The 25429-nt window shown below is 39.6% G+C and overlaps 1 protein-coding gene across 1 annotated transcript in view; it reads left to right on the top strand.

Annotated features, from left to right (window-relative positions):
• The first annotated feature begins 2571 nt into the window (after nt 1-2571).
• The window catches only part of LOC144590777 (transmembrane channel-like protein 1), a 31651-nt gene continuing 8793 nt past the window's right edge, over nt 2572-25429 (top strand). The window contains exons 1-14 of the mRNA XM_078395199.1: nt 2572-2693; nt 5587-5677; nt 6727-6808; nt 9853-9959; nt 12901-12999; nt 14275-14417; nt 17983-18127; nt 20263-20457; nt 21450-21629; nt 21730-21885; nt 22701-22829; nt 22980-23047; nt 24292-24531; nt 24955-25080. Coding sequence (XP_078251325.1) covers nt 2596-2693; nt 5587-5677; nt 6727-6808; nt 9853-9959; nt 12901-12999; nt 14275-14417; nt 17983-18127; nt 20263-20457; nt 21450-21629; nt 21730-21885; nt 22701-22829; nt 22980-23047; nt 24292-24531; nt 24955-25080 — 1859 coding nt within the window. The 5' untranslated portion in view covers nt 2572-2595. The remainder of the gene's footprint in view (nt 2694-5586; nt 5678-6726; nt 6809-9852; nt 9960-12900; nt 13000-14274; nt 14418-17982; nt 18128-20262; nt 20458-21449; nt 21630-21729; nt 21886-22700; nt 22830-22979; nt 23048-24291; nt 24532-24954; nt 25081-25429) is intronic.

Consider the following 25429-nt stretch of genomic DNA (forward strand, 5'->3'; position numbering starts at 1 on the left):
AAAGAAAGTTGAAGAGAAAGGAGATTCAAGGTAGGTCTCTCAATTTTAGAGAAATTGGAAGATGGATGAAATATGGAGAATAACTCGATTGGTAAGAAAATTAGAGCATGTACCTCGTTTCTATGATGCATAAATAAATAGAGCATGTAAACCATTCTGCATAAGATCATAAGATCATCATATGGATGCTGGAGCATCCTGGTAATAGGAGCAAAATTAGGCTATTCAGCCCATCAAGTCTACTCCTCCATTCAATCATGGCTGATCTATCTCCCTTCTCACCCCATTCTCCTGCCTTCTCCCCATAACGTCTGACACCCATGCATGTTTTAATGTGATACTTTGCATGGCTGATATTGCACCAATGACCTTCATGCTTAATTCCCAGGAAAACAAGGAAGGCCATACAGTTCAAATTCAGGAATAAAAGAGATGCAATCACTATGATGGGCTTATACCTTGGGCCTTCCAATAGCCAGCAGGAACTAGGGAGACAGATATAATGGCAGATGATGGAAAGATGTAAGTGGAACAGTGTTATGATAGTGGGTGATTTTAACTTCTTCAATATCTACTGTGACTCCATTCAGGAAAGATCCTTGAAGTTCCACATCTCTCTTAAATTCTCCTTCTCTCATTGTTGATAATACAACTAGAGTTTGAGCCATAATAGTTTGAGTCGTAATACAATTCCCAGTATTGGGAATGAACCAGGCCAGGTGATCAATGTTTCAGTGCGGGAGCATTATGGGTAGAATGACGGTAATTCTGCAAGTCTGAAGATCATTATGGATATGGATAAGACGAGACCTCAGGTGAAAATGCTAAATTGAGGCAAGGCTATTAAAACAGTAAGGCTATAAAACAGTTGTGCGCTGCACAATAGAACAACTGTTAGAGCGCCAGAGACATGAATTTGATCCTGACCTTGGATGCTGCCTGTGTAGAGTTCTCCCTGTGACCACGTGGGCTTCCTCTGGGAGCTCTAGTTTCCTCCCACATTCCAAAGATAAGCAGATTTGTAGGTGGGAAATGGATGAGAAAGTTGGATAACATAGAACTGGATTGAACGGGGGACTGATTGTCAGTGTGGACTCGGTGGGCCAAGTGGCCTGCTTCTATTGCTGTATTCCTAAACTAAATTGAATATTTGGCAGGAATTGAAGAAGGAAGATTGAGACTAGCTGCTTCATGGTAAATTCACATCTAATATGTGGGAGTCTTTAAAAGGCCAGCTGATTAGAGTACAAGAACAGCATGTTCCTGTGAGGATGAAAGATAAGGATGGCAAGATTCAGGAACCACGGATGACAAGAGATGTTGTTAATAGAACATAGAACAGAAGAAAACATTGCACAGGAACAGGCTCTTCCACCCACAATGAATGCGCTGAAAATTTTGTCAAGTTAAACTAATCTCTGTTTGCACATGATTCATATCCATTCATGTCCTACATATCCATGTGCCTATCTAAAAGCCTCTTAAATGCCACTATCGTGACTGCCCCTACCACCACCCCTGGGAGCATGTTCTAGACACCCTCCATTCTCTGCGTTAAAAAAAAACTTGCCACACACATCTCTCATAAATTCTCCCTCTCTCATCTTAAATCTATACCCTTGAGTCCTTGACATTTCCACCTTGGGTTCCGACTATCTATCCTATCTATGCCTTTCATAAAAACATAGAAACGTCAAAAATAGGTGCACGAGTAGGCCATTCGGCCCTTCAAGTCAGCACCGCCATTCAATATGATCTTGGCTGATCATCCAAAATCAGTACCCCGTTCTTGCTTTCTCCCTATATCCCTTGATTCCGTTAATTTTACATCCTTACATCAGGTCTCCCCTCAACCTCTGACGTTCCAGAGAAATAGGTTTAGTCAGAAAGAAGTAATGGAAGCTGAAATTGGAGAAGGCCCTTGATGAATATAATGAAAGCAGGAGAGGAAACAAGTAATTAGGAGAGCTAAAGGGGGCCATGAAATCAAGGCCCTACTCATCCATACTGACCAAGATGTCCCTATCTAAGCTAGTCCCATTTGTTTGCATTTGGCCGATATCCCTCAAAACCAATCCTGTCCATGTACTTGTCCAAGTGTATTTTAAATGCTGTTATATCACCTGCCTCAACAACCTCCTCTGGCAGCTCAATTCTTTGATGCATAAATCTATAACTAATCATAGAGTTATAGATTTATACATCAAAGAATTAATCATAATCATGAAGCTATCATTTGATGATGCTTTAAGAACCATTAAATAAAAGGAAGCCTTGGAATGTGAAGAAGTCAAAGCTAATTTGGTGCACTGTTTGTCATTTCAATTCAGTGAGGATGTGGAGAGGAGGTGAGTTGATTGATTGATCTTCATTGTAGTATTACAAAAAGGAAAACTGGTTAGAGTGAAATAAGAATATCTTGCAGAGCAGTGATGCATCATTGATATTCTGCCTGTCCCGCTGTTACTCCAGCATTTTGTGTCTATTGATATTTCGAAGTTCTATTTGAAAATCATTGCATCATCATAATATGTTTATCTCTTGATTGTTAGCTCTGAAGAAAAATCCGATGAAGAAGTCATTACAGAAGAAGATATGGATAAACTGAAGGATGAAGTGGAAGAAAAGAAGAAACTCATTGCAACTTTACGAAACAAGCCCTCACCCATGAAGCAGAAATTACAACTATTGAAGTAAGTGCTTCTGTGTCATACATTATTACAGTTAATCATAAAGAATTGAGAAGATGTAAGTAACCAATTCTCAAAAAAATAATTGGGATTGAGTTTAATCAAATGCGAGTTGTAGGCAGCCTGGAAGGAATGGAGGGTGATGAGTGATGGTTTCAGACCTCAGGTATTTTCCATCCCAGGCCTCAATTAAAATTCCGGGTAAATCTTTGGCCATCTGCTAACATAAAGGCCAATAATAAGAATGTGTTTTCAGGATGGAGAAGGGAGTTTGGGGCAGGGGCAGCAATCACTTACCAGAAGATGCTCTTCCCCCTTCAGGCCAATGTCTGATGTCACCTAGATGCATGCCCACAGTAGCTCTCCAGATCAGACGTCCAAGTTTTATCTGGTTCTTGAAGGGTTAATGGAATCTTGATAGGTGCAGATTTGTGATGGAAATGCATGCTTTAGAAGGATGCTTAACTGCTTGCAAAATCAAAACAAATTAATATTGGAGATGGATGGAACTGTTTGAAGTCTGAAAGGGCAAGCAATCTACTTATTTAAGTTACACACCTGCTCAGTGTGCATTGGACAAGTAAGGTTAAAATCAAACCTAATATTTATCTTTTAATTGGCCATATCTTCATATTGCAATACAGTTAAGTTGACTGACTGGAGGAAACTTTAAATGGTGTCAGTGGACCATTCACTTTGTTTCGTTAGTTGTGATACCCATTGACAAACACAACCACAGTTTGCTGCCTCAGAGCCAGTGATCCAGATTTGATCCTGACCTCGAGTGCTGTCTGTATGGAGTTTGCAAGTTCTCTTTGTGACCACTTGGGGTTCCTTCGAGTGCTCTGGGTTCCTCCCATATCTCAAAGACGTCAGGGTTTGTAGGTTAATTGGCCTCTGTAAAATATTCCCTGATGTGTAGGGAGTGAATACAAATGTGAGATAACATAGCACTCGTGTGAATGAGTGATCAATGGACTTGGTCGACCTGTTTCCATGCTGTATCTTTTTTTAAAAAGTGGGCAGGTTGCCTGATGGTGATCTGAACACATGTTCTTAAAATCATGTATGGGCAGCATGGTGGCCAAGTGGTAAAGCTACTGCCTTTCAGGGCCAGAGACCCGGGTTCAATCCTGACTACGGGTGCTTGTCTGTACAGAGTTTGTGCGTTCTCCCCATGACCTGCGTGTGTCTTCCCCGAGATCTTCGGTTTCCTACCGTACTCCAAAGACATACAGGTTTGTAGGTTAATAGACGGCATAAATGTAAAGTTGTTCCTAGTGTGTGTAAGGTAGTGTTAATGTGCGGGCATTGCTGGTCGGTGCGTATTCGGTGGACCAAAGGACCTGTATCTGCACTGTAAATTAAATGAAAATATTGCCTCAAAATGCGCACATAAAAATTAAACAAAAGACCATACTTCCATATGGTGATTTCATTAACTTGATCATTGAGTTAGGTAGAAAGTGTGATTACTTGCAGTATTCAATGTAACAAGCATAATGATCCCTTTAAGTAAGAGCTGAAAATAAGATTTTATTCCTGAATTAGAGTTCAAAATTAACTCAGCTTTGAAGATTAATAGTTGTAGATGTACGGTCAGCTTTATTCCCTTCTTTTCCAGAAGCTGCTAACTTATAGATCAACCAGTTGATTAGCACCTCATTGTCATTCTCTACACTTTAACTTGCATAGAAACATAAAAAATAGATGCAGGAGTAGGCCATTCGGCCCTTCGAGCCAGCACCGCCATTCAATTTGAGCATGGCTGATCATCCAAAATCTGTTCCTGCTTTCTCCCCATATCCCTTGGTTCAATTAGCCCTAAGAGCAAAATCTAACTCTCTCTTGAAAACATCCAGTGAATTTGATTATAATGGTTTCCAGATCAAATTTTGTCATTCTTCCCAGAACCATTGAGTCTTTCCAGCATGTTCTTTTTTTCTGCAACTCAAATCATGAACACACTGAGACATATACATGTTCACATCTCAACGTTTATTAACATGTACTAGTAAACTATAGCAGAACACCTGCAAAAATGCCAATCTATCTTAATATTCTTTCAAGAAAAGATAAAATTACTTGGCCTGTATACTTGTTTAGAGTAGTATGTTAAGTTCTACTGTTGAAGGCCCTTTAAGAGACTGTGAATATATGCCACTTGTTGGGTTCACAAGTTACAGAACTTAGAACATTGAACAGTACAGTACAAGAACAGGCTGTTTAGCACACAATGCCCGTACAATCTTGATGCCAAGTGAAACTAATCCCACTTGTCTGCACATGATCCATATCCTGCTATTCTCTGTAAGACTTTTATCATATATCATTTTGCTGATATGATTAGATGTAAATGACAATATAACTGGCTGTAGGCTTTGGTATTTTGTTAATTGCAATCCTTTAGGAGGTTGGATATTCTGTCAGCAATCAATTCTTCAGATTTTTGTTAGTTCACATTTGAACCCCAAATTCCAATCCATAAACTCCATAAAGTCACTATTTATGCAGCAGAAGAATCTGCCAATAAGATTTTAAGTGGTCTTGTGAGTAATATTAGGAGAGATTTTGTCCAGCACATGTGCTTTATTTTGTTTACTTGCTTGGAAAGTTATCTTGTCATTAACTTCCAAGGATGATCACTTTAAACATGAATGGCTTGAAGGAATAGCATGTGTGCATGTCTGTCCTCACATCGTCTCATAGACAAATAAGTAAAATAATTATTGATCTGGTCTATTGAAAGTGTACTCTGACTGTGCCATGTTCTTTAATGCTAATGATCCTGTTGAAGTAGAACGAACCACACAACAAATCTAAATTTACGGACTGGTTTTGCCATGTGTTTTAACTTTAACTTTAATGAGATATATATCTCTGTTCATTTTTTCAGAGAAGCGCAGGAATTTGTGGAGAAATTTGAAGGTGCACTTGGGAAAGGGAAAGGCAAAAGATTTTATGCCTATAAAGTAATGATGACCAAAGTAAGTGACAACACTGGGTTAAAGTTACAGTTGTGCTCCTTGATTTAATCTATTGCCTTTATAGACAATAGACAATAGGTGCAGGAGAAGGCCATTCGGCCCTTTGAGCCAGCACCACCATTCAATGTGATCATGGCTGATCATTCTCAATCAGTACCCCGTTCCTGTCTTCTCCCCATACCCCCTGACTCCGCTATCCTTAAGGGCTCTATCTTGCTCTCTCTTGAATGTATTCAGAGAATTGGCCTTCACTGCCTTCTGAGGCAGAGAATTCCACAGATTTACAACTCTCTGACTGAAAAGGTTTTTCCTCCTCTCCGTTCTAAATGGCCTACCCCTTATTCTTAAACTGTGGCTCCTGGTTCTGGACTCCCCCAATATTGGGAACATGTTTCCTGCCTCTAACGTGTCCAACCCCTTAATAATCTTATATGTTTCGATAAGATCCCCTCTCATCCTTCTAAATTCCAGTGTATAAAAGCCTAGCCGCTCCAATCTTTCAACATATGACAGTCCCGCCATGCCGGGAATTAACCTAGTAAACCTACGCTGCACGCCCTATAAACCTACTGCATCTTTATTGGTTGAAGTTTGGTGAATTTCCTTGTCATGATTAGTCTATGTAGAATGCCTTTTGATATATTTCTTTTGAAATCCTGGTGATGAAGCTGTCTGATCGAGGAATTATTCAAGAGTATTCACCACCTCCTTTTCCCACTTGGCTTTGAGGACATCCTCAGCTTTCATTCTGTGATTGATCTGTGGTGAAACATGAACTTCAGCACATAAAACTCCTGCTCGAAGCAATTGGGCACAACACTAACATTCTAGTTTAGTTTAGTTTAGTTTAGTTTAGAAATGTCTCAGAATGTGACTTGGGACAGTTACTTCTTGAAAATAAATATTTTAGGAATAGAGCTAGTCTGGAAACAGGGTATCACTCTGCTGTCTTACTTAGTGCAGGATAGATTGAAGAAATGATTTGATATTTTTTTTCTGATGATGATGACGATGAGAAAATAACTACATCTCAAAATTTCTACTTTCAGAAATGGATGAAATTCCAGCGTGACTTTGATAACTTCAAAACTGCTTGCATTCCATGGGAGATGAAAATAAAAGAAATTGAAAGTAAGTGGAGCAATTAAGGATGGTCAAGTACTCTTTCAAAATACACTTGCTTATTTGTCAGAGAATTAAGATAGTTTGACATGTCGCCTGCTTTCCTTAGGATTGTTAAAGTTTTGATATAAATGTCAAGAAACTCATTCCTGTTCAACAGCACTAAGCACTATGTGGAGCTGCTTGGAGCTGAATATGGGGAGAATGCACAGCTACTATCACATTTATTGTAAAACAAAAGGACACAAAACACTGGAGTAATTCAGCTGACCAGGCAGCATCTCTGGAGAACATGGATAGGCCATGTCCCAAAGATGGATATGTAACATTTTGGGATGTCACCCATCAATGTTCTCCAGAGATGCTGCCTTATCCATTGAGTTACGCCTGGACTTTATGTCCTTTTGTGTAAGCCAGTTTCTTGTTTCTACATTGTTACCACATTTATTGTGTAGGCATTGTTGATCTAGGATGATTTTGGATGATAAACATTTAAAAAATAAACTTACACACACTAATTCTTTTATATTTTTCTTTCTGTTTGATTCCAACTCCTCTTTTAAGGCAAAACCTAATAAAAAATATTTTTTTAGAGTAGACCCAATAGTAAGTCTGGGATTAATTGCTCAACATTACCTGGCTGGAATTCTTTATAGAAGTTTGATACAAACAAATAAGATATGAACTCACTTTGGATTATTTTTCCTGTCCTTTGAATTCATTGCTCAATGACGGTTCATGGCAGAGATAAAATCTGTTGGTTTATGAAAATTGTTTAGCTTTTTTAGAACATTTTCACCATTAAGGCAACAGCATCCAAACCATATTTTGTGTGTCATTCCATATCATACCAGATGATTTGAACTGAAATTTTGATGAAGAGATTTACAAACTTGCTGGCACTTGGAGCTGTGAAACAAAGTCCAGTCGCATAGATCTTCTATTGGCCAAGGAGGAATCCAACATGATTTTCTCACCTGACAGTAGATTAACAATTATCAGGAAGATGAAGAGGTCCTCCAGCTTAAATTGCCAACTTTCCTTTGGACAAGGTTGAGGAGATAGCGTCGTTCTGTCCACATTCCCACAACCACCCATATCCCATTTTCCTCATCTTGTAGAAAAAAACAGTTGAATAGGATACAGGTGATGAATCTCAGAAATTTAAACATTCAATTTTTTTGCGAAAACTTTGCCAGTTATTACTATTTTTTATTTGTTCCACACTCCCACATATTTTTTCTTGCTGTAAGTTAAAACACCCCTGTAACTTTTAGAAACACGGAACTGGAAATGGTGGTTTACAAAGGAATTCGCAAAGTGCTGGAGTAACTCAGTGTGCCAGGCAGCATCTCTGGAGAACAAGGACAAGTGACATTTTGGATCAGGACCCAAGTGAGTCTGAAGAAAGGTCTGGACCTAAAACATCAGCTATTCGTGTTCTTGGGAGATGCTGCTTGACCCACTGAGTTACTCCAGTATCTTCTCCTATTATTTTTACATTACCTATACATGAAATAAAAGTACCAACAATGTTCTATTCTATATCTACACAGTCAGAATGTGTAGGAAGAAACTGCAAATGCTGGTTTGTACCAAAGATAAACACAAAATGCTGGAGTAACTCAGCCATTCAGGCAGCATCTCTGAAGAAAAGGAATATGTGACGTTTTGGGTCGGAACCCTCGTTTAGACCTCTTCAGTCAGAAGAAGTGTTCTGACCTGAAACACCACCAATTCCTTTTTTTCCAGAGATACTACCTGATCTGCTGAGTTACTCCAGCATTTTGTGTTTATCACAGAGTCAGACTGATTTGGAATCTGAAGGTAAGTTCAATATGTCCCAGGATGGGACACTGATATCACTCAGCCTAGGAGGGGAATAGGAATAGGATTTTTTTTTACAATCTAATTACGTCATGGAAGCTCAAAATGCTTGCTCTCCCTCTTATGTAGTCTGATCTAGTTTTTGCAGGAAGTGTAGTTTATAGGAGTAGTTGAGATAATGCTGGATAAGATATCAAAGCTATTTGCTATTCAATGACAGGGTTGAGAACTTAAGGCCTAACTGGATTGTGAACCAGTGTGAGTGATGCTGACTTTTAGTGCATGAACACTTCAAAACCACGCTTCCACGAAACTAGGATGGACACACATTCCTCTCTGTGGTTCTAAGGCTGGCACAGCATTGAGAAAACTAAGATTGTTTTCTCTAGAACATTGGAAATTGAGGAGAAACCCGATAGAAGTATATAAAATTTTAAGATGTATAGGTAGGGTAGATAGTCAAAACCTTTTTCCTTGGATGGTAATGTCAAAGGCTAGAGGGCATAGCTTTAAGATGAGAGGGCCATTTAAAAGAGATGGGTACTTTTTTTTACACAGAGGGTAGTGGATGCCTGGAACACATTACCAGAGCAGAAATGAAGAGGGTTTAAGAGGCTTTAAGATAGACACAGGTGCCTGGCCCTGTGGCCCAGCTTTCCCATGCCAACCAAGGGGCCTCATCTACACTTATCCACCTGCCCACGTTTGGCCCATATCCCCTTCAACTTTTCCTATCCATGTACCTGTCCAAAGGTATTTTAAATGTTGTTATAGTTTTTTGCCTTATAGTTTTCTGGCAGCTCATTCCATACACCCATCACCCTCTGTGAAAAAAGCTACCCCTCAGATTTCTATTAAATCTTTTCCCTCTCACCATAAACCTATGTTGTCTGGTTGTTGATTTTCCTACATGTTATATGTTCTGAGGCACAGATATCTTTTGCAACAAATGCAGAGTGGATAGCCATGTTTTGCTATGCTGTTCTAAAATGACATTCTTGGAGATAGTGGCTGAATCTCAGGGAGAGTTCTCTCTGACATTTTTTCATTAAAGGTGTGTATATATGCTTTCTTGGTACCTTCAAATTCATCACTTCTAGATGGAAATCAATATTTTCCTCTTTCACTGACTATTATTGTACTGTGATACTGTATTACTAATCCAGATACACCATGTCAGTTCCAATTTTTCCCTTGTTATAACCATATTATTTTGGCTTTACCAGGTCATTTTGGATCTTCTGTTGCTTCATATTTCATATTCTTGAGATGGATGTATGGGATCAATATGGTTCTCTTTGGATTAACGTTTGGTTTGGTCATGATCCCAGAGGTAAAGTTAATTACTGTCTATAGTTTCATTTGAAAAGCTTCTAATTTTTTTTAAATGGAATTCCTTCAACAAAATGAACAGGATTTCATAAGACAATGAATGTTACTTGTTATTTGGATATTTGATCAACATATTGCTTTTTACTGTAATGGATGGAATTGCAGATGCTTGTTTAAACCAAAGATACACACAAAATGCTGGAGTGACTCAACGGATCAGACAGCATCTCTGGAGACAAGGAATAAGCTCCATTTCAGGTTGAGACCCTTCTTCAGACCCAAAGAGTCTGAAGAAGGGTCTCGGCCCGAAACGTTTTTGTGTTTATCTTCTGTTGCTTTTTAATACCAGACACGTTCTCAAATAAATAGCTCAGAGAGCTAGACAATCCCCTACAGTGACTATATTGCATCCTCCACCTATGAAGGAAAGTTCAGGCAAAAAGAACTATAGATGAGTTATTCCCAATTGAATTATAGTATGTACCGTGGCTGCTAAAGTTTGATTTCATGTTTCTTTTTTGTTTATAAACCCTGTTATCAGGTTACCGGTGGTATCTAATCATAACAATTTTTGACCTATTATTTGCAGAGTGATGGCATTCTCAATTAAATGCGCCAATACATGTTTGGACAGATTATTGAAGTGTCTGGAACAAGTAATGTTATAACTATAGGTAGGAACAATGGCTGTGACTCAGTTCCCCAATTTCCAAGTCCGTATTCCAGAATAGTTCTTATGGAGTCGGTTTTTTTTTTTAACCATGTCTTCTCGTAGAGAATATAGAGCAAACATAAACAGATATTAAGTATAGCAGTGTAGGAAAATAACTGCAGATGCTGGTTCAAATTGAAGGTAGACACAAATTGCTGGAGTAACTCAGCGGGTCAGGCAGCATCTCAGGAGAGAAGGAATGGGTGACATTTCGAATTGAGACCCTTCTTCAGACTGATGTCAGGGGAGGGGGTGGGACAAAGATAAGATGTAGTAGGAGACAGAAAGACAGTTGGAGAGCTGGGAAGGGGAGGGGAAAGAGAGGGACAGAGGAACTATCTGAAGTTGAAGAAGTCAATGTTCATACCACTGGGGTGTAAACTGCCCAAGTGAAATATGAGATGCTGTTCCTCCAATTTGTGCTGGGCCTCACTATGACAATGGAGGAGGCCCATGACAAAAAGATCAGACTGGGAGTGGGAGGGGGAGTTGAAGTGCTGAGCCACTGGGAGATCAGGTTGGTTAAGGCGGACTGAGTGAAGGGTTGAGCAAAACGATTGCCGAGCCTACGTTTGGTCTTGTCGATGTAGAGACGTTTACATCTGAAACAGCGGATACAATAGATGAGGTTGGAGGAGGTGCAGGTGAACCTCTGCCTCATCTGGAAAGAATGTTTGGGTCCTTGGATGGAGTTGAGGGGGGAGGTAAAGGGACAGGTGTTGCATCTCCTGCGGTTGCTGGGGAGGGGGTGGTTTGGGCATGAAGGGACGAGTGGACCAGGGAGTTACGGAGGGAACGGTCTCTGCGGAAAGCAGAAAGGGGTGGAGATGGGAAGATGTGGCCAGTAGTGGGATCCCGTTGGAGGTGACGGAAATGTTGGAGGATAATGTTATTGTATACGACGGCTGATGGGGTGGAAGGTGAGGACAAGGGGGACTCCGTCCTTGTTAGGAATCGGGAGAGGGGGAGCAAGAGCGGAGCTGCGGGATATTGAGGAGACCCTAGTGAGAGCCTCATCTATAATGGAAGAGGGGAACCCTCGTTTCATCTATAATGGAAGAGGGGAACCCTCGTTTGGTATTACCTGTTCTTAGTTTTTGAGCGTAGGTGGAGTGTATGAATTGTTGCATTCTTTGCTTGTAGAAGTCCTTGTAGGGACTACTACAAAAATTATATTGGTGATGGAATTCCAGGAAACTGCCACTCGATAACGAGGAAATGGTAACCTACTGTTACCCAAAAAACATTACTCAGCCTTCTTTGTAACTGTCAAGGATTTGCCCTGTAGGTCTGTTTTGGCAGCCTGCCCAGTTCCTGCCTGACAGCCTTCACATTTTGCTGTTAGATTCAGCTGAGAGTTTGACTGGCCCATTTTTGTAAGACCATGGAGTCAAATGTACTCCATTGGGCCAAGATTGTACTGTTCACATTGCTGAACCTAGGCTTGGTTAAAATCACGGCTGATTTATTTACAACTGCTGTTATGAAATTCAGATGAACTTACAGCCAGTCGCTTTCTGCTGCTTTTTATGTACTCATGGTAATACATTCTGTAGAGAGTTGTCTGAGTCATATATCAGCTCAGTTAATCTGGATGGAGTGGATTGGCCTTGAGACTGGAGTATCATGCACAAAGAGTGGGATTAAAACCTTCTTGTGGTTGCCCTTTGAAATAAAGGCAAACCGGCATCATTAGAGGCCAGCAGCAAGAATCTTACTTGTCCCTTCTGAAATGTTGTAATAAGGTGGAGGCAGGTAAATTACACAGCTTAAAAGATATTTGACCAGGTACATGGATATAGGCCGGACCTAGGCAAATTGAAACCGCTCAGGTAGGCATCTTTGGCCGAAGGGCCTGCTTCTGTGTTGTATAATTCTATGATTCTAAGATCAAAGGAAACCACATCAATATCTGGATTTTGCTGAACTTCTGCATAAGTTACAGCAGCTAACTGAAAATGTATCCCAAAAAATTGTTTGTTTTGGAACTTACGACTGAAAGAACAAGATCAAGAAAAGCTTCAAATCCAAATATTGTCCATGAGTAAAAATCCGATTATTAAATTGATCTGTGCTGTTGCTTATTCTGATTTAGCATTGCAGTGTACCGAAGAAGTTCTGACTTTATTTTTTAAATATCACATCAGTTTTTGAGATTGGAATGGTTGTATGGAAGTATATTTCAGGTTTTCTAAGGTATCATTTTAATAATTCAATATTTTGATTTTAGGCTCTAATGGGAAAGCCCTATGGTAGCATACCTAGAAAAACTGTTCCAAAGGGTGAACAGGACTCGGCCATGAACTTTGCCACTTTGTGGGATTTTGGGGTAAGTTTAACTTTTTTTTAAGAACTATCTCTGTAAAGAAGATATTTTGTGCCAGTATGTATTTTTAATTTTTAATTCATTGTAGTATAAGTGCAGATGGCACCAGTGATCCAAAGTCGATCCTAACCTACGTGCGGCACGGTGGCGCAGCAGTAGAGTTGCTGCATTACAGAGCTAGAGACCCAGGTCTGATCCTGACTATGATTGCTGTTCGGATGGAGTTTGTACGTTCTCGCCGTGACTGGGCGTGGGTTTGCTCCGGGTGCTTCTTTTACCTCCCACATTCCAAAGACGTACAGGTTTGTAGGTTAATTGGCTTGGTAAAATTGTAAATTGTCCCTAGTGTGTGCAGGACAGTGTTAGTGTGCGGGGATCGCTGGTCACCACAGACTTGGAGAGCCGAAGGGCCTGTTTCCGCGCTGTATCTCTAGCTAAACTGAACTAAACTAAACTGAACTAAATCTGAAGAAGGGTCTCAACCCGAAATGTCACCCATTCCTTCTCTCTAGAGAGGCTGCCTGTCCCGCTGAGTTACTCCAGCATTTTTTGTCTACCTTTAAACTAAACTAAACCTTTGTTGCTGTCTGTGTGAAGTTTGCACATTTTCCTGCAACCATATGATTTCATCCAGGTGCTTCAGTTTCCTCCCATATCCCAAAGATGTGCAGGTTGGTCAGTTAGTCTGCAATTGGAGACAGACCCTGGTGATAGTATCTGGGCCATGGGTGAAGTTGATGATTTTGTGTGAGAGCATAGGTTGCAGGGAAATATGTTAAGAAATGAGTTTGATGAAGGTGCTCTGAGCATTGGCATAATCCCATTGAGCTGAAGGGCCTCCAATATTGCAAGGAAATATGTAGGAGAGTCTAAAAACCGAGGGGATAGGTTTAAGGTGATAGTGGACACAGCAGAAAAATAGGGGTGAAAGGGAAAAGCTATAAAGTGGACCAGAGGAATAACATTTTCACACAGCGGGTGGTGGGCATATGGAATGAACGGCCAGAGGAAGTGGGGGAGGTGTGAATACATTTACAACATTTTGACAGCTACATGGAGAGGGATGGGTTAGAGGAATATGGATGGGCCAAAAGCAAGCAAATAGCACTAGCTCAGGTTGGCAACTTGGTCAGCATGGATGAGTTATAGAGTTATAGTGCACAGCAACAGCATGTCCTGTTGCTGTGCTCTATATGACACAATGAATGAATTAAATGTAAGAGCTTTGACCGTTTGGTGTGAAGAAAACAGTTTGTAAATTCTTTATTCTTTTACTAGGGCTATGCACAATATTCCGTCCTTTTCTATGGTTACTATAATCATCAGCGGTCAGTTGGATGGCTGAAGTTCCGGCTTCCCTTGAGTTACTTCCTGGTAGGAATTGGTACAATAGGATACAGCTTCATGGTGGTGATAAGAGCGTAAGTTTCATCTTCCTGGTTAAAATCTTTTCTTGGAAGTGTGGTCCAAACAGGGCACACACCAAATTCAAACTTCATGATTTTTAAAATAATTTTAATATTGATCTGTAATTTACATAATAACATATTTGGATCAAAATTGGTTTTCGAATAAACTGTAATGTCAATTAAACAATTTATTTATGGATTTTGATAAGATGTGAGATCAGTTGATGATAGGAGTGGCAATAGTTTCTGCTGTATATTGGGATAAACGCAATACTGTCTGCATAATATATCATCTAATATTCTTTAGTGAGCCCCACAGCATCTACATCTAGGTTTATCTTTATTATTGTCAGTGAAAAGCTTTGTTTTGCATCCGATTGTGTCCAGTACTAGACCAAAGTTTCAAATCAGCCAAAAGATGTCAAATTTGTAGCACCATGAATTAATGAAAAACTAGAGATCTTAAAAAAAATGAAATTGGAACACAAGAAATAGAATGGGCCAAGGTTTATTTCATCATTCACCCTGTTGGAAGATGGTTCTGACCCGAAACGCCACATATCCATTTTCTCCAACGATGCTGCCTGACCCACTGAGTTACTCCAGCATTTTGTGTCAATCTTTGGTATAAACCAGATTCTGCAGTTCCTTTTTATTACATTTTATTTCACCATTGTCAACTTCATCTGTGAAGATAATGCTGTAGTTTTAGATTGGCATTTAGCAGACTAAAGTCAGATCAGGCCTTATGAAGCTGACAATTGTAATTAAAACCGATACTATCATGCTTTCCAGTTTTTTAAATGATATTAAGAAAATCAGTACATAGACATTAGCCGTAATAGAACTAACCCCATTACCAGCGATTTCTATCCCAATTACATTGACACACAGAGATTGGATTGACTTGAAACTCAGCCACACTCCAATAGTGAGTGTAATCTAATCAAATCACCGTGCTGTGTTGGTCACGCTAGGTGGCCTCAGTGTTGCCCCTGGAGTGGTTGATACTCTTTCAGTAGCATTTTAATTTAACCTGACAGCAGCCACCTTTCAACCTGCCCCATCATCATAAGAAAACTGATTTCATATTGGCAGCTAATGCATTTAATTAAATCGCTGGTACTGCTTCTTCTCATCAAATTTTTAATTAGCTGGAGAATAAAAAAGCAAGAATATAGCAAAAGGTCAGTATGGAGTTGAAATTATGGGAGAATGTGATTCACAAATGCACAAAAAGTACATCTGCTGATGAGCCCTGAACACAGCATGAATGAATCGCATGGAATAATTTTGCCATTTGCTTCTGGCTGCCACATTATAAAGTTATAAATTTCACTTTGGGTTTTTCAATTAAACAAATGTGTGGAAAGAAAAAAAAATGCACACTTGGATACACTGATCAGCCAAAACATTATGACCACCTGCCTAATATGCTGTTGGTCCTCCGTGTGCCGCCAAAACAGCGCCGACCTGCCGAGGCATGGACTCTACAAGACCCCTGAAGGTATCCTGTCATACCTGGCACCAAAACATTAGCAGCAGATCTTTCAAGTCCTGTAAGTTACAAGGTGGAGCCGCCGTGGATCGGACTTGTCGATTCAGCACATCCCGCAGATGCTCAATCGGATTGAGTTCTGGAGAATCTGGAGGCCAGGGCAACACCATGAACACTTCATCATGTTCCTCAAACCATTCCCGAACAATGTGTGCAATGTGGCAGGGTGCATTATCCTGCTGAAAGAGGCCACTGCCATCAGGGAATACCATTGCCATGAAGGGGTGTACCTGGTCTGCAACAATGGTTTAGGTAGGTGACACGTGTCAAATTGATGTCCATATGAATGGCCAAGGGTTTCCCAGCAGAACATTGCCCAGAGCTTCACACTCCCTCCACTGGCTTGTCGTCTCCCCATAGTCGGTTCAGACCAGACGGGATAGCCTTTGTTGCCCTCGTGCATCGAGGAGCCTTGGGCGCCCAACACCTTGTTGCTGGTTTGTGGTTTGTCCCTCCTCGGACCACTGTCGGTAGGTACTCACCACTGCTGACCACAAGCCTTGCCGTTTCAGAGATGCTCTGACCCAGTCGTTTGGCCATAACAATTTGGCACTTGTCAAAGTCGCTCAGGTCTTTACTCCTGCTCATTTCTCCTGCATCCAACACATCAACTTCAAGAAGTGACTGTTCACTTGCTGCCTAATATATCCCACCCCTTGACAGGTGCCATTGTAACAAGATAACCAATGTTATTCACTTCACCTGTCAGTGGTCATAATGTTTTGGCTGATCATTGTATATTAACACTATTTATTGCATAATGTTCATTTGGGGCTATGAACTAATGGACACTGAGAGAAAATAAGTACAGAAGCTCTTAATGTGGGTGACCATCAGCTTGGGATGATATGTTTCAGGCCAACCCGATGAGAACTCGTTAATTCATAAAAATATCCCGTTGAGAAATTCCTTATTTCATTTATATATCTGCACTTCAGTTATTTAAAAATAATTTAATATAACTAACCAGGATTGAATCTCATACTGTGCTTTTTCAAATAATTAGAGATCATTTTATTAAATTGGCACAGATGGATTGATCAATCTGTTGTCGCAGAATCGAACAGTGGACGTCAACGTGTCCAGCAACATTGTTTGATTCTCTTTATTGTGGTTCTTGAATGGTTCATAAGTGATAGGAGCAGAATTAGGCCATTCGGCCCATCAAGTCTACTCCACCATTCAATCATGGGCTGATCTATCTTTCCCTCTCAACCCCATTCTCCTGCCTTCTCTCCATAACACCTGACACCCGTACCCATGGTCAATGTTCACACAAAATACTGCTTAACTAGAGTAAGAAAGATAAAGGGAAGAATGTGTTGAGTAGGTAAATAATGGAGAGAATGTTTGTAGCTTCAGGTTTCATTCTGTGGGGCTCATGTCATTCTGTGCCACTACATTCAATCAAGATAAGCACATCTAATCAGTTTTTGTCTTAATCATGGTGTTCGTTTCATTATTTGAACAAGTTAATTGCAGCTTTTTATTGACTTATTTGCAAATATCATTTTGGTCTGCTCATCTGCAGTAAACAGGATAATTTGAATGTTAGTAATTCCTCATGGTAATAGTTCAAAAATGTTTCCGTTTTATTCTGCTGAAAATTTCTACAGTAACGGAAAGTTATTACGTTTTTTTTCCATTATTGAAAACATCGATGTCGGTAGGGCATAGATACTTGTGGGATGCCTTTTGCTTATCATTTTTTGTTCCTTTTCCCCATATCATAGACCGATAAGACTTAGATATAGACGTAGACAATGTGTGGCATCTATTGTTCTGTAAGGAGGGTATTAGAAGACTTGTGATTCATAGTTGTAGCAGGTGTTGACTGAGTGAATGGATGGCTTTTGTCGTTTGTCATTGGACTTGGTTTTACATTTTTCAGTACATAACCTGCTGCCAAATACCCAGCAGCCAGTTAAATCTTATTGCGACATAATTCTTGTGTCCTTGAATATGATAATGAATTAGCTGTCATTACATCCCTAAGATAAAGCTATAATATCTTCACAGAATGGCAAGTAATGCGAATGAGGAGGGCGGAGGAGATGACACAAGCTTTAACTTTAGTTGGAAGTTGTTTACAAGCTGGGACTACTTGATTGGCAATGCAGAAACTGCAGATAACAAATTTGCTTCCATCACCACCAGCTTTAAGGTACATATTACTTTGCTGTTGTCATTCATACCTTCTTAAAGTTTAATTCTCTGAATTTAGCATTGTACTTCAGACATCAAGTGATTTGTTTGAGTCATAATTTTTTAGTAATGGCCACTTCTCCGAATGCTGTTCAGTATATCAACACCTTAGGTTTCATTCTTATTTGGTAGAGAAGGTGAGAATTTTCCAATGTCAGTTTTTGAATGTAAGATTGGAGTTGTTCCTTACAATACATCACCTGTGCCACAACAATGCTATGAAATTGAAGTGAGCAGAGTCAATAATCCTTGATTAGTAAATTGATTATCATTTGATTCCCCATAGAGATTTGAAAAGATAAAAGGGTTACTAAAGGATAGGGCAATGAGACAGCAGATCCGTACAACAATTAGAGTTATAGAGTGATACAGTGTGGAAACAGGCCCTTTGGCCCAACTTGCCCACACCAGCCAACATGTCCCAGCTCCACTAGTCCCACACCGGCCAACCTGTCCCAACTACACTAGTCCCACCTGCCAGCATTTGGTCCATATCCCTCTAAACCTGTCCTATCCATGTACCTGTCTAACTGCTTCTTAAATGTTTGGATGGTCTCTGCCTCAACTACCTCCTCTGGGAGCTTTTATTCACAAAATGCTGGAGTAACTCAGCAGGTCAGGCAGCATCTCGGGAGAGCATGCTCAACTACCTCCTCTGGGAGCTTGTTCCATCCACCCACCACTCATTGTGCGAAAAAGTTACCCCTCAGATTCCTATTAAATCTTTTCCTCTTCACCTTAAACCTATGTCCTCTGGTCCTCAATTCACCTACTCTGGGCAAGAGACTCTGTGCATCTAACCGATCTGGTTTGCTGCGAAACGAGCTCCAGGGAACCTGACCTCAGGTCAAGTTTAGGTGGAGTTTGCATGTTCTGCTCATGACTATACACATTTCCACAAGTGCTCCTGTTTCCTTCCACATCTCCAAAATATGCTAGTGGGTTAATTGGCTCCAGTGAATTAACCCTTAGTGTCAGTAAATGGCAACAAAAGAATCAAAAGAGAGTTGAGGGGCACATAAGAGTGAATAGGTCACACGGAAATGAGAAGAGGGGAATGTTGTTAATGATATTCAATGCATATATAGGTTTGAGTTTAACAAAACAAAATCAATTTTGGGGGTTATAGATTGTTTAGTTACACACTTTTTCACAAGTAGAGAGGAGAAATTGTCTTATGTATAATTCATTTCATCATTGACATAAAAACTTTATTAAAATATCCATCAAGCAATCTTTCAATTGATTTTCTTTGAGGTGTTTATTATCCTCAATGTTATACTTGACCCCTGCTAGATTTCAAGCTGCTTCCACCTTGAGGATTAATATTGATAAGATACAGATCTTTCACACAACTATAGACAAACACTTGCTAATTCTGTTCACATTCTGCGGCACACTGATAGATTATTGAACCTAAATATACACTGATGAGCCAAAACATTATGACCTGATGAGCCAAAACATTATGACCACCTGCCTAATATGCTGTTGGTCCTCCATGTGCAGCCCCATACGCAGAAGGGTGAGATGCACTATGTTTTGTGACACATTCCTCCCGTGACCACCATTAAGATTTTCTGTGACATGCCACAGTAGACCTTTTGTCAGTTTGGACCAGATGGGATAGCCTTCGTTGCCCTCACGCATCGAGGAGCCTTGGGCGCCCAACACCCTGTTGCCGGTTTGTGGTTTGTCCCTCCTCAGACCACTGATGGTAGGTACTCACCACTGCTGACCGGGAGCACCCCACAAGCCTTGCCATTTCAGAGATGCTCTGACCCAGTCATCTGGCCATAACAATTTGGCCCTTGTCAGTCGTTCAGGTCTTTACTCCTGCCCGTTTCTCCTGCATCCAACACATCAACTTCAAGAGCTGACTGTTCACTTGCTGCCTAATATATCCCACCTCTTGACAGGTGCCATTGTAACAAGATAACCAATGTTATTCACTTCACAGGTCATAATGTTTTGGCTCATCAGTGTATATCTGATGTAACCTATTCATCCAAGATTTGCAAGGCTTTTTTTCTATCTTGCGGATAGGTACTTTTGGACATTTACATGTGATTTGAAAACATTCTTTCAACACAGGAATCCATTCTTGAAGAACAAGAGAATCGGAAAGAAGGAAACATCCATTTAACCAGGTTCTTACGGGTTCTTGCCAATTTCTTGGTGCTCCTCACTTTGGCTGGAAGTGGCTACTTGATTTTCTATGTCGTCAGAAGGTCTCAGAAGTTTGCACAGCAAGGACTGGAAGACTACGGATGGTGGGAAAGAAATGAAGTTAGTGCCCAGCCTAATTTTCTCCAATGTGGAATCTCTTCAACATCTGTAATCAGTAACATAACTAAGTATTCGGATTTCTCTGCATTTTTTCTAAGTTTTCAGATAATGTTTTTGAAAACATTGCCCTATTAAATGTTATTGGGATTAAAACCTATAATTGAATATGATTATTCTGAAGATTTTATATTTGTCATAGAGTCATAGAAACATAGAAGCATAGAAACATAGAAAATAGGTGCAGGTTGTTCAGGCTGTTCGTCAGGCTGTTCGTCTACTGAACTGCCCCACCTGACTCGGGTGGGGGGTGGGGGGGTTAGCACCTCACCTAGCACTCTGCACTTTATAATCTCATTTAATGTGCAATCAATAATTTACCTGCTCCCATTGATGGTTTTAAATTCACCATTTACATGGTTTAAACTCTAGGTTAAATGCTTTACCTTTTACCATTTATATGCTTTAATCCCCTGTCGATATGTATTGTATTGTATTGCACTATGGCCCCCGGAGGAACTCTGTTTCGTCCCATTCGTTGCATGATCTGTAAGGAGTGGAATGACAAATAAACTAAATAATAATAATAATAATAATAATAGTAAAGGTGTAGACCATTCGGCTCTTCGAGCCAGCACCGCCATTCAATATGATCATGGCTGATCATCCAGAATCAGTACCCCGTTTCTGCTTTCTCCCCAGATCCCTTGATTCCGTTAGCCCTAACAGCTATATGCAACTCTCTCTTAGAGTGATACAGTGTGGAAACAGGCCCTTTGGCCCAACTTGCCCACACCGGCCAACATGTCCCAGCTACACTAGTCCCACCTGCCAACATTTGGTCCATATCCCTCTTAAACCTGTCCTGTCCATGTTGTGTCAGATTTAAAATGAAAAAAAATGATTGAAAAATGATACTGATGCTCAGCAGTATTTATTTGATTAAACTGTACATGATGTTATTGCAATATGTGCTAACATGTTGTTTTTGTTAGGTAAATATGGTCATGTCACTGCTGGGTATGTTCTGTCCAATGTTATTTGACATCATCAGTCCTTTAGAAAACTACCACCCACGGATTGCACTCCAATGGCAACTGGGACGCATTTTTGCTTTGTTTCTTGGTAATCTCTACACATTTATTATTGCTTTGTTGGATGAAATTAATCTCAAGGTAAGAATAATGCAACAGCTATCGATTATATCTTCACATTCAAAATTACATTTCAAACTGAAGGAGTTTATTTTACTTCATGTCGCTTCTTTAATTTCAGCTCGAAGAAGAGAAGATTATTAGATACAATATTACAATCTGGGAAAACAATCTTTACAATGGAACGTGGTTAGGGAACTCAACAGCACGTCCCCCATTAGATGTAGATCCTGCAATTGTACCTAGAGGACCTTGTTGGGAGACGATGGTGGGACAGGTATCTCTTATTAAAACAATGACTGCTAACTTTAATCACCAAGATCTCTGTAATTTGAACCCAAGTTCCCAAGATCTCCAGAAATAAGTTGTACATTGGAGTGGGGTTTAATTTTTCAGGAGGTTGATTAATGAAATGTACACTAGTCTGAAGAAGGGTCTCGACCCAAAACGTCACCCATCCTTTCTCTCGAGGGATGCTGCCTGACCTGCTGAGTTACTCCAGCATTTTGTGTCTAGCAGTCTGAAGAAAGGTCATCACCGAAACGGCACCCATCCTTTCTCTCCAGGGTTGCTGCCTGACCTGCTGAGTTACTCCAGCACTTTGTGTCTATCCTGAATGTACCAACAGGCAGCTTGTGCAGCAAACAAAGAGGACTAAGCCATTAAAAAAAATTGAGTTGTTTATTTGAAAGAATGCAGAATATAGTCTATGACAAGAAGTATGGGTGGGGTGAGTATAGGCATGGATGATTAGGGTGATAAGCTTAATTTAGGAATGGCCCTAACAACTTTTTTCAGCCCTCAATTAATACAATGTCATCAGATCCACAAATTTAGTAAGGAACAGATATATCTTGAGCGTTAACCTTATAATTCTTCCTTCGGTATTAACACTGCCTTCAGGGAAATAAATGTAATTTTGCCTTTAGTTATCTTAATTTTTCACTTTACTTGAAATATTAGTTTGGTTTGATCTTATTCAAGGACAAAACAAGTCTTGGGTTATGAAATTAACAATTGTAATTCATGCAGAGATTTTGCTGGAACCTGAGAAATATAATAATGTCAATGTGTGATTCTACCTTCTTGCAGGAATTTGTGCGGCTTACCATTTCAGATACTTTGACTACCGTCATAACTATACTGATCGGGGATTTTTTTCGTGCTGTATTTGTCAGATTCGTTAACTATTGCTGGTGCTGGGATCTCGAGTACGGATTTGTAAGAACTGACTTATATTCTCACTGACGCAAACACATGCAGACACATGCGCGCATTGCCTGTACGAAAAGTACAACACAATATGAACAATTATAAATATTGATAAATATTTGGTAGAAATGATTGAAAAAAGTTATTATTTTTGTTTAGCCCTCCTATGGAGAATTTGACATTAGCGGGAACGTTTTGGGTTTGATCTTCAATCAAGGCATGATATGGTGCGTGGAGCAGGAAGGTTGTACATTCTGAGATATTTATGTTCAACTTGTGTTTCACATAGTAGCCCTCAAGAAACTGAAGCCAAAATCTATTATCAAACCCTTCGTAATTCAGCACAAGATCCTTGCAGGATGAAAAATGAAAGGTTCATTAAGCTGAGAGAGGAAGGCAGCAAGTTAATCTCCTGCCACACCCCCTATTTGATATTTTCATCACTGCAGGGCCTCCTGCGGTAATGCTTAGACTTTATGTTACTCACAGATATTCCAATCAATTCAGATTTTTTGTTGTTGAAATAGGCGTATAGATGAATTTATCAAAATTAATAACTGAATAAAATAATTTATTGGAATCCCAGATATATTTTGCTGAATTAAAACTAGCCAAAAGGATGAAGCTTTGAAGAAATGAGTGACATTAATTTCAGAGTACGTCCAAGAGATAAAAAATATTTTGGAATATTGTTGCTGCTTTAAAATCCTGCTTGTTAATGTTCCCTGGTGGTTACAGACCTGCAGACATATAAGTAATGTCAATTAATAAATTAATCCTTACCTTATATTTTAACAGAAGTATTAGAGGTACTAAGGTGGTGTGAAGGGCCTGTTTCTATACTGTATAGCTCTATGACTCTATGAACAGAGGGCAATGAATTAAAATGGCAATATTCTCTACTGGGAATAGCAGACCAAGAAAAACAGCATATCTTCCTATCCAATGGAACAATGTAATTCAAGACAAATTTAACATATCAGATTGTTCTTTAAAACATCCAATGAATTATCATATTTTATCACTATGATAATTTCTTGGGAAACCACACTCTACTTAAAAATCTTTCTTGATTTGTTCAAATGCATCCATGGAAGTTTAATAATATTGAACCAATTGCTGCTATCAGGCAACTGAACCATCCTATATACAACTAGGGAACAGTCCTGAGCTACTATATACCTCATTGGAGACCTTGGACTATCTTTCATCAGACTTTACTGGACTTTATCTTGCACTAAACATTACTCACATTATTCCCGTTATCATGTATCATGTACACTGTGGATGACTCAAATGTATTGTCTTTCCACTGACTGGTTCGCACACAACCAAAGCTTTTTAATGTACAGGTAACAAAAAACTAAACTCAAACCCAATGGGGTTTTCTTTGCTGTTTGTAATTGGAGAAAAATAGATCTGTAATATTGGAACATAAACCAACAATTCCTTTTCCTTTTGTTTTCCACAGGATGGGTGCATTTTACGCTCCATGCCTTCCAGCTATCAATGTTTTACGTCTCCTGGCTTCCATGTACTTACAGTGTTGGGCTGTTATGTGTACCAATGTTCCACATGAGCGAGTGTTTAAGGCATCAAGATCCAATAACTTCTACATGGCTATGCTGCTGATTATCTTGTTCCTGTCAACACTGCCTGCGGTTTACACAATTGTTTCAATACCACCATCTTTTGATTGTGGACCATTTAGGTGAATAATTTTGCTTCAAAACTAACAATTTCTCCAATTGCATTGTGGCGTTGATCTCATGTGCCTGGCAGGAGTCATCAGATAGCAACATGGGGAAGAGCACTGTAAATTTCCCAATCAATACTCTTTAAGTTGTGGCACCCCTCCTGCTATCGTGGTTGAGGCTGTTAGTTCTGAATAAATCCATGGACTTCCAATGAGAGGTTAATTGATCAAGTAAATAGTTTAAAACTGTATTATTTTTGCCAGTGAATCTGCTGAATTCTTGTACGAGTCTGGGAAAATGCAAAGAAAATTCAGGAAAAGCTATGAAAACATTTTACTGAAATAGCCATCAAAGAAACATCTGACCTTTGGCTTTATGTAAGCATCATAGCAGGTTAAAGCAAAGATAATTAATGTGTTGTCATTTCTACATTGCAGTGGGAAATATAGAATGTTTGATGTTATTCAAGAAACATTGGACAATGATTTTCCAGCCTGGTTTGCAAAAGTTTTCAGTGCAGCAAGCAATCCTGGTTTAATTCTTTCTTTCATTTTACTCATGGTGTAAGTATTTCAATTTAACCTTTCTTTTTCAGTTTGTGTTTTTAAATGTGTCATATATATCTTCAGTTACGTGTACATTAGAAATGTTCCTGTAACTGAAGTCCGCCCAATAGTTCAGCTGTAAGGACAGTGGGTTGTTGATCTGAAAAGCCCAGATTTGATTTGTGATTCTTTTCCAAAATATTATGTATCATTAATGTAAAATCTATCACAAATTTAGATTTTAGAGTCAGGATATTATTAGTCTTCACTGTAGAACACTCTGCAATTTAATAGTCGACGATATTGCAAGGACTCATAATACACTGACTTGAAGGAGGTGATAAAGGTCTAACCAACAAACAAAGCA

This window comes from Rhinoraja longicauda, unplaced genomic scaffold (genome assembly GCF_053455715.1).
Source record: "Rhinoraja longicauda isolate Sanriku21f unplaced genomic scaffold, sRhiLon1.1 Scf000311, whole genome shotgun sequence".
Taxonomy (NCBI): domain Eukaryota; kingdom Metazoa; phylum Chordata; class Chondrichthyes; order Rajiformes; family Arhynchobatidae; genus Rhinoraja; species Rhinoraja longicauda.